This window comes from Nicotiana sylvestris, chromosome 3, assembly GCF_000393655.2.
Source record: "Nicotiana sylvestris chromosome 3, ASM39365v2, whole genome shotgun sequence".
NCBI lineage: Eukaryota > Viridiplantae > Streptophyta > Magnoliopsida > Solanales > Solanaceae > Nicotiana > Nicotiana sylvestris.
The window spans coordinates 207,946,307-207,956,612 of NC_091059.1; the positions used below are offsets into that span (position 1 = coordinate 207,946,307).

A 10,306-nucleotide genomic window follows, 5' to 3' on the forward strand; every position below is an offset into this window, starting at 1 on the left:
TAGAGGAAATATTCAAGTGAAAACAATAGAAACAGAATCATGTAAGTACTTTCTGTGCTAGTCGAAACTTCTTAATTTAAACTTGGTACATGAAACAGGAGTTGTCAACTTTATTTAGGAAATTTAACTGCTAAAGTGTAAAACACACAATTTCTCACCTAATTGGTTAATTAGATAGTAAGCAATAGATCAAGTAGTAGTTAAGTGGGAGAGAAACGGAGAAGTCAAATTTTTTATTGCACTTTATGTTAGAACCTCCATTAAATAAGCTGCAAAGACAGAAGTATTGAAATCTATACTACAAATGAACAAAAGCAAAATCAAGTCGTGACAATCTTCCACTATATCCTATTAGTCGGTGTGTATGACAAATATATAACATTGCCCAAAACAAAGGGCGGCTCTCTATGACCAAAGCGAGAAAAAATTTCTACGCATCTTTCTGCCAAAGAATCTAACTCATTCCATGTGGAGAAAAAAACCGAGAATCGAGTCTCTCTGGAAACAGCTTAATTGGCTACAGGCACACCTTGCTCACCAAGTTGATGAGGGAAAGCAACCTCTCCAGCAGCAGCGACATGCCTGCGCTGCCGCTCACGAAGGTAAAGCACTGTTAGAAGGCATACAAATAGGGTAAGAATTGTTGCATTTCCTTCCTCCATTATGACATCCTCCACCCATGCTTCCACTTTGGGATAAAATTCTGGTAACGAATCAATTATGTGAACCTACATGAAAAGAAAGCGCCAATAAGGGGGCCATATCAATATCACTAACTTGTTTCAAGTGAAAATGATAATGATATTGCTATATATTTTTCTACTATTTCTTTCTCTCAAACTTTGACATCAGTTACTACAGCCTCTCCACTGTGCAAAGTAAGCGACCCAAAAAATTTTAGGAAGAGAAAGGTAGAATAGAATGTCAAGCACAAGTACCACTGAATTTCTACATCAGTAAAATCTGTTTATTGCTACATGTAATCAAGGAAATAAGATGATCAGCATTCCTCCTTGGTCCAAGCAAAGATTTGCCTGCAAGCTGAGCAGCCCAACTAAAGAAAGCAACCACCCCCCGGCCCCGCCCCGCACAACAAGACCAAGAGAAAAACCCTTTCCGCTCCATCTAACATCATTAAACAGTCTAGAGACACGAGAAAGTTGAAATAAAACTATTCCTTTGACCTTACTGTTATTACATACTACGATACTAGGAGAGCACAGAAGTCACGCTCGGCTGATGATGGACTATACTCAGCTCATTTAGTTAATTTGATCTCAATTTCTTCAAGGCAATGCCTTTGTAGTCTTGGTTTTTATGGGTCTCTTTCTAACTATATTTCCTAAGTCCCTAATCCTAGCAAAAATTACAACTCTGTCTAGCTGCATATCATGTCTCTTTGTAATACCACAACCTTGAGGATATCTCTCCACATTGCCATCCCTCTGCTCACAATCTCCCACAACTTCCACCATGGCCGGCTCTACTGTTATCACAAGTAAGGCTTGTGCCTTAGGCCCCAAATTTGGGAGGCCCCATTTTTTTACAAATAAATAGTTTTATAGCTATTTAAAAAATAATAATATTTAGTATTTTTAATACAAAAAGTAAAAAAATTCATATAAAGAAAATAAAACTTTTTAGATAGATAAATAAAGTAACCATTTTACTTACTAAAAATAGGTAGAATTGTTTTCTCAACGTTTCAATTTAAGTTGATTTGACAATTTAACCTTTTACTCTTTTACTAGAAAACGTGTAAAAAATTTACTTTTCTTCCTTAATTTGTTCAAGTTAACTTTTCTTTTCCCTAATCTCTTCATATTTCAAAAAACCCTATATTTTTTCTGTCTTTCTCTTTGATATTCTTATTCGTCCCCTTTCTCCAATCCAAGATTCCATTACTCATCTTCTTTCTCCAAGATTTCATTAGTTCAAGTGTTCAATAGTCTTTTAAAAGTTTAGGCCTCACATTAAACTTACTTTAGGCCACACATGTGCTTGAGCCACCCCTGACTTCCACTAAATCATCCAGATTTAACACTGCCTGCTAATTATGATAACCTTTAGGCTTTGACATGGAAACAGTACTCTGAAGCATTTTATGATCCCATGGAAGCCTCGAGTATGTAAAACTAGAGTATTGTACCATGCTTTCACAAAACTAGCACGTTTACTCCTCCAATCGCGTGCTTGTAAACTACAACAAGTAGGCTCCTTCTTACCCTACAGTGTTCAGGGTTTGCATTGTGCTTTGTCTTCTCCACTCTCAAAATTCTCCTCCTGAATTCCCATTGGTCCATCCATACTCTACACACATGCAGAACCCAAATATGGTGATTATTAGAACCACCATTCCACAGTAAGCAAATGTGGAACTCTAGGTTTTTCTGTACTAGCAAATCCAATTATCTTCTGCAAATGCCAAAGGCAAAGTCCCCCAGACAATCAGAGAAGCCTCATATCTCTGTACCAAATTACTGGTGATCCCTTTAGGATATTTCTGATTAGTGTTCTCTCTTTGTCACAGTTTTGACTAGGGAAACAAGAGATCATCCAACGAATGTATGAGCTCAAAGGGGCTAAATGTACTGAAATACAAAATGAACAAAAAAGTATCTGTGTGCCCTGTGTGCATGTATTGTATGCGAGTAAAAGAAATAGAGGAAATATTTACCAAAAAACTATTGGCGTGGTTTTTCCTAATCCACAAGCTTGCAAGGGCCAATGTTACAGGCAATTTTGCAGCATTATCAATTTCTAGTGCCTGATCGTAGTAGCGTTTGGCAAGATGAAGATCAAAAGGTAGTCCTTGGCCATGCTCATGCATGTAACCAAGATTGAACATAGCTTGAGCATTAGATTGGGATTTGGCGTGCATATAAGCCTCAGCTGCACGTTCATAGTCCCGCTCAGTACCCTATTAAAAGAAACAGATGATTAGTCTTCCAGCACTTCATTCATGTGCAAGTCAAGCCAACGAAAGAGGAGAGTATGAAAAAGATAAATTAAGGTTACTGCTACTGAATGTAAACTAACATACCCGACCAGAGTAACATGCGAAGAGCTTAGAATAAGATAAACAACTTCAGGCTACTGCTAATGAATGTAAACTGCTAATAAATGTAAACTAACATACCCGACCATAGTAATATGCGTCTCCAATAAGCAATGCAGCATGTTCATTACCCTGCTCAGAAGCTTGCCACCACAAGGCATGAGCGCGTTGATGCCTCTCTTCATCACTGCAAACTCCAGATTCTCCCAAACACATGCTTCTTTCTCCATATTTGTCAAGGATCCATGCAGCATTACTTTGCGCAATCTCATAGCCTAACTCTGCCATTCGCGAATACAAAAGGAAAGCCTTGCCCACATCTCCTCTCAAATATGACTCTAGTGCCCATCTAGACAAAGAACTCCATGGTCCACGTTCCGCAACTAGTTTGTACAAGGCAGTTGCCTGAAAAAATGGAGGGCAGGTTTAAAGGGGGGAGGACCACAAAATGGCAAACAGAAAAAGAAAATACATCCTTTAAGGCTATTTATATGCTATTTAAGAAGACAATAGCACTTCTTAGAATTTGACACTGTAAACATAAAAGTTTCAGCAACTATAATATCATGCTTCTCTCCTTTTTCTCAGATTAAGGAGAGTAGCTCTGAAAGCTATGCGCCGCTGCACCTCTATAGAATCTATCTACGACTCTACACAGCGCTAACTCCTCTTTACCCAAAAACATGTAGAAAAGATATGACTTGAATATTATCACTACACCACCTAGTAGAGAACAATTACTCAGCCGATTCCATTTCATATAATGGTTTCGATTAGGCATAGAGTTTGAGACGTTACCTTAATTTATTTATTTTTGATAAGTAAAAAAATTAGGTTACCTAAGATGTTGCTTTAATTGTTTGTTATATTTGTAGTACTAGAAGAATATATCAAGCAATAAATAGTTAGTTTTATAGAGAAAGTCTCACATCAATGTTTAGATGCTAAAGAGTTAAATGAATTTCAATTCTTAGAACTTGTCACAGTTGTACAGAATAACATTAATAATATATTGGTGTCAAATAATTTGGAATGTCTCAAAATGAAAAGTGACATATAAATTGGATCGGAGAGGATATATTTCCATTCCACTCTATCAATTATTCAAGTCAAAATATTATGATGAACGCATGGCTACGAGACCTAGTTAGGAATTAAAAGCCACTTTTTAAATAAGGTCACCAAGAAACAACTAGCTACCAAACCCTTAGCAAACACGTCCTTTTTTGGGGATAAGTGTTGTAAAGCAAACAAGTCTTGTATGGTGTTGCAGTTCAGGCAACGTATAGGAAAGATAAACCACCAACCCAGTTCATTCATGAAAAAGTAGAACATAAGATACTGATATAAGGTCGATAATCCCAGTAAATGTATGCGTATATGACTAACTGTATTTGACTCACCAGAGGAACATTTTTCTTATAACCCACACCAGTTTGGAACATTTTCGCCAGTTGATAAAATGCTTTTGGTTGACCGGCATCAAAAGCCGCTGAAAGATATTTGAATGCTAATTTCACATCCCTCTTCACCCCAATTCCTTTAAGAAACATGACTCCGAGGTTGTAGAATCCACCAGCCTCTCCATTTTCTGCAGCCTTCTCGAAATACTCTTTTGCCTGCAAGAGTGAGCTACCAGTGTGTCAACTGAATCCTAGACATCTTTTTCTATGCAGGCTACACTAAGAATCTAATGAATGAAACTTAAACATAAAAATCAGTAATCGGTGATCATATATGAGTGTTAAGCACATGAAAATGAGCAGACCGTTGAACTAACAACAATATAGTGTGAAAGATAAAGGCAATCCCATGGATAGAAAAAAGGAGATCCAAATTACCCTATTGTTTATAAGGGGGAACCAACGACCAAAAGTAGGAAAAATCTCTCGGCATTTAGTTGTCCAAAAATAGCAAAGAAAGAATAGAATTTTACCTTAGTGTTGTTCTTTTCCACTCCGTATCCTTTGACATGGAGATAGCCTAAACCATTGTAAGCAGAAAAAAGTTGTTGTTTGGATGCAAGAGTAAGCCACTCTAATGCCTTGGTAAAGTTCCTTTGAATTCCAGCTCCTCTTGCATAAATCTCCCCAAGAAGTTCCATAGATCTTGCCTCACCCTTCTCCACTGCCTTCAGAAACCACGATAATGCCTTGGTGTGATCGCGCCTTACTCCCCTTAAACCAAAGTAGTAGAATATCCCAATTTTGTACATTGCACCAGCGTTCCCTTTTTGCGCCTGGTATTCCAAAATCTGGAAGTCCTCATCTTCCTCCCCTCGTGACTTCCTCAAGGCTTCCTTATTTTCTTCTGCTCCACTGTGTATCCTCACCGGTTCAATCACAGGTGAGTCCTTCGATATCAGGAAACTGTTAATGGCTACCTCTGCCAATTCAGCATACAACTTTACAGCTTTATCGTGCATCTGTGATCAAACAAACAGTCAACATATATGAGAAATGATAAATCTTTTCTTTTCACTGCAACAGAAATGATACATTTTCTATATTTAGAAAATTTTTTACTTTAAACTTCTCATTTTACAAATGACTTATAGCCAGACTACAAATTTCAAAATTCTCTATTTCTTTCTTGAACTGTATGCCGAGTCAATGTGCAACGCATAAATTGAGATGGAGGGAGTATGTAAATGCAAAGTTGAGGAATAAAAAACTCACTTCTTGGCGAGAATAAGTGTAGGCAAGTGCCATTTTGGATTGCATATTGCCGCCTTCAGCAGCAAAATGGTGGTATAGAAAAGACTTAGCTTTATTCCTCTCTCTTCCAATTCCCATTCCGTACAAAAACCCTAAAATCGACTGCGCGTGGGGGTGGCCAGCTGATGCAGCCGCTTCGATCTCAGACGCCGCCTCCTCCATCGCCCTTTCATCGCCTCTGCTTGACGCCTTAACTATCTTACTCACCGTTTTATAATACGACCCTTCATCTCCAAGGTTATCGTGAGGCGCAACAGCGGGCTCGAAAATCGGGCTCCATGAGCCCGGATCGAGCACGTAATCGGGCTTTGCTTCGGAGTCAATGAAATCGTCGAATCCAGTATCTGACGTGTCATCGCCGAGATTTGTAGAATCACCGGCTGCTTCTGCGAGGTCGTCTTGAGAGAGGACGAGCACTAATTGACGGCCGAGTGTAGAAATTGGGAGAAGTGCGAGAAGTAGGAGAGCAAAGCTTAACCTTCGGATTCTTCGATTTCTCATCTCCTTTATTGAGTTTATTTCTTAATATTTGAGGTCGGAGATGTTCGCCGGCGGTCGTTAGTTGGATTCCGGTGAAGTAGTTGAGGAAGACGGGAACATACATAGCTCTTATCGTGTGTTTTGTTTGCCACGTCAGCGGTCGTCACGTACACCACTAATAACCTGCCACGTCATTGGAGTCTTGCAAAAGAAATAAGAGAAAGAAAGGAGCAAAAAGAGAGGACGTATAACGTATTGAATTAATCCAAAAAATTAATAAGTTGTTAGTACATTATTATTAAGAATTAAAATCTATTTGCTAAATCAATTGAAGATAATTCAATAGTAACTTTTTTTTCGTTGGTTTAAGTATTACCGAGAATTGCACTAATTAGACAAACAATCACATCACATTGACTTGAGACACCGTCAAATGCGTTATTTCGGTTCTAATTACAAAGTTAATGTAATTAATAATGATAGAGTAATAACAGTATTAAATTATTACTAAATTACTAATAAAATTGAATTGGAATATAATCACTATCAGTATATTAATATTTCAATATTTCTTAACTTTTAATTGTTAAGTATAGATTTGGATTAAATAGCTTAACTTATAAATTAACTAATGAATATATTCATTCTTGATTTAACTCGAGTCAACTTATCTACCTATATCTATCTATCTATCTATCCATCTATCTATCTATTTATTTGTACTATATTAAAAGCACGGAACTCGTTAGCAAATATCGTTCGTCTTTTTTACCCTTTAAAACTAAAGTTAAGACTAGACAAAATAGTCTTTTAATTATTATCCTAATATTTAGGATTATTTATTTAATAATTTTCTAATATTTAAAAATAGTCATTTAATTATTTTCCTAATATTATATATTAGATATTTTCTTATTCGAATTATTTAAAATTTTGGAATCAAGAAAGAGTTTAGTTATATAAATTATTTCGTTTAAAATTTATTACTTCTAAGATTTAAGCAATAATTCTAAGCTAAATATTAAAACACGATTTTAACTTAGATGTTCTTGTAGGCATATAAATTTTATTAAAATTAAATCCATGAAATAATTTGGACTATATATTAAATTCAAGATATATTGGTCCAAATAAATATATGGGCTAATATAATTGAATTAATTATATAAGTCCAATATATATGTATTAAATAAATAAGTCTTAATGCATTGGGCTAACCCATTTAATTGGGCTAAAGTGATGAGCCCACTTCATTAAGCCCAAGATGTCATCTTTCTAGAGGGCCAGTTTGGTGCCACGTGTCAAATGACGTGGCGCGCCAAGTCAAGCAGAAGAACCAATAGGACCATGCCACGTGTCAAAATGACAAGGCATGCCTAGTCACACTGAAAGGCCAATGAAATCGCGCCACATGTGCAAGTGACATGTTTTGGCCAATCAAATGCGGTCATGTCACACTTCAATTTGATTGGTCGAAAAGAGTTTGTTCTTATCACAACTCCTCCCTTCCACAACTATAAATGGGGGTCTTCATAACTCAGAAAAGACACCAGAAGTTATAACAAGAAGCAAGAGAGAGCTAGTGGATCAAACACCGCAAATTTCTCTACAAGTTTCAGTCTTCAAGCAATCAAATTCAAACTCAAGAACGAAGAACAAATCAAGTTCAAGCTCAAGAACAAAGAACAAATCAAGGTTAAGTTCAAGCAATCAAGCTCAAGCTCAAGAACAGGATCATCGTTCGTGGCAACAAATTCAAATTCAAGATCAAACTCAAAGGCCCTGTATTTATTTACTATTGGAAAAGAATCAGAGGAATCATAGAGATTGTAACACTCAAATATTTGAAGTAAAATATTATGATTGTTGCGATATTTTTGGTCTTGATTTTATTTTCTCGGCGTAAATTTATTGTTTACAGTTCTCTTACCAAATATTAGAAAGTTTGACCCTTCTACTTAAATGTCGTACCAATTAAAACTCTAAGGACTAGAATAAATTAAAAATAATTTCATCTTAAAGAATTTATCTAATGACAAGTAAGAAAAGGTGGGCATACTTTGCAACAGAGAGGAATATTAGTTCTTAATATAATATTGTGTTTTCTATTATATTTTATTTTGATTAAACTAAGTAACATAATGTCTTAATCATTAAATACAAACAAATAATATATTATTCTTAATTTCTTAATGGTTATACAAAGTTAATTCAAGATATTATCATAGTTGAAAAGCTGTGTATAATGATATATTTTTCAATTATTATCTTGCTTCCATATTAAATTAAAATTAAGAAATACAATTATTGAGGAATAACTAGGTTTACTTACTTATTTTCCTCGGTAAAAGATAAGAATAATTGGGGTCATTTACTTATTTTTCTATATTGAGAACATTTAAATTAATAAGACTTTATTTATTAATTTTCTTCTCACTCGAACTAGGTAGGAAATTATTCTACTTTAAAGTTTAAAATCATTTAAGATTACCTTACTAGAATACTTTTCTTTAATTAAGATATAACTATAAAATTATGACAAATATTAGTATTAAATTTATGATTGTGACAAAGCCATTCAAGTGATAAAAGAGAACATAAATCAACAACATTATTCATGAATTAAGCGAGATCCAATGAGTTGAACTCAGGTATTGTATCACCAAAATATTGCTAACAAATACTTTTTAATTAATTAATAACGAACGCAAAGCACAACACAAAATTAATGTTCGCTAGCCAAAGATAGTATAGTTAAATTATCGTCTCCACATGGATTGAATTTAAACAATGCTCTAGTACTTGCTTATTAACTGCTATTCAGGGTGATAAAAACTTAATTTTGAATGATGACGAACTACAATTAACTACTAAAGTAAAGCAATTGACAATTGACTGCAAAGAACTAGAGATTAGCAGAGTTAGTTTCTTATCAATGTGAGAAATAATAATTTTGACGTGATAGGTACAAGATTGCTATTATGGATATGATACTGTTATATTTCACTCTTGAAATTCTATCGATTCTCACGAATTCAATATGTGATTAGCTTGTACTTTCGATTTAGACTCCTCTCTCGATTAAATCCAAATCTTTCAAATAAACTAGTGTGAGGTGCAGTGAAACTTGCTAGAATCTATTGGTAAGACTAATCTAAGAGAAACCTCTCGCGAATATTTCTCAATCTTAATTTAAATGGTAACTCAAAAAGCTCTCTGGATTACTTCAAAGAATTCCCAAAATAAATTAAGGCATACACTACAATAATATTCAATAAGATGTTCCTCTTTCGATTAAACACTATAAAGAATAAAATCACAACTAATATTAAAGCTCATCCAATAAATTCAAACAATTAAAAAATAGTCAAATCCATAAAAACCAAGTCATCAAATCATGTCAAACCCTAAAGTAAACTACTCCATAGATATGGAGAAAGTCATCACAAATATAATTAAAGAGTAAAAAAAAGTATCAATTTAACGTTACAATCCAAACTCTCGTATTGAATTGATGAAAAGATGATGAAATCTTGTATCGTGTAGCCTTCAATGCTCTCCAAAAGCTTCCAAGGTCAAAAGTCCCCTAAATATCGTATTTTTCGGTGTATTTATACCATGTAGAAACGGGTTCGGACGAAACTATCCTTTCCAAGCCGAAGTAGGAGAAATACTCTATAAAATTTGCACAGAACGGCAAAGCATCGTGCAAGTAGCGCCGCAAGGTGCCATGCGTATGGGGCGAAGCTTAGTAAGTTGCCGATTGCCATCGGTTGTTGTGGGTTGTGTCTGGCACCGCTCATGGCAGCTGATGGCTTTTGACAACGAACGGCGGAGCATCGTGCAAGTAGCGCCGCAAGGTGCTGTGCGCATGGAACGAAGCTCAGTACATGTCGATTGCCATCGGTGTTGCGGGCAACATTGCTCGTGGCGGCTGATGGCTTTTGGCAACAGAACGGCAAAGCATCGTGCAAGTAGCGCCGCAAGGTGCCATGCACATGGGGCGAAGCTTAGTAAGTTGCCTATTGCCATCGGTTGTTGTGGGTAGTGT

At 35.7% G+C, this 10,306-nt stretch overlaps 1 protein-coding gene across 1 annotated transcript; it reads right to left on the minus strand.

Annotated features, from left to right (window-relative positions):
- Positions 1-205: 205 nt before the first annotated feature.
- LOC104229765 (ERAD-associated E3 ubiquitin-protein ligase component HRD3A) lies at positions 206-6,371 on the minus strand. Its single transcript, XM_009782466.2, has 6 exons — positions 5,737-6,371; positions 4,995-5,483; positions 4,462-4,677; positions 3,140-3,463; positions 2,678-2,920; positions 206-728 (listed from the first exon to the last, which is right to left on the minus strand). Exons 1-6 carry the CDS (start codon positions 6,274-6,276, stop codon positions 510-512), a joined length of 2,031 nt encoding a protein of 676 aa, XP_009780768.1. The 5' UTR covers positions 6,277-6,371; the 3' UTR covers positions 206-509.
- Between the last annotated feature and the right edge of the window lie 3,935 nt (positions 6,372-10,306).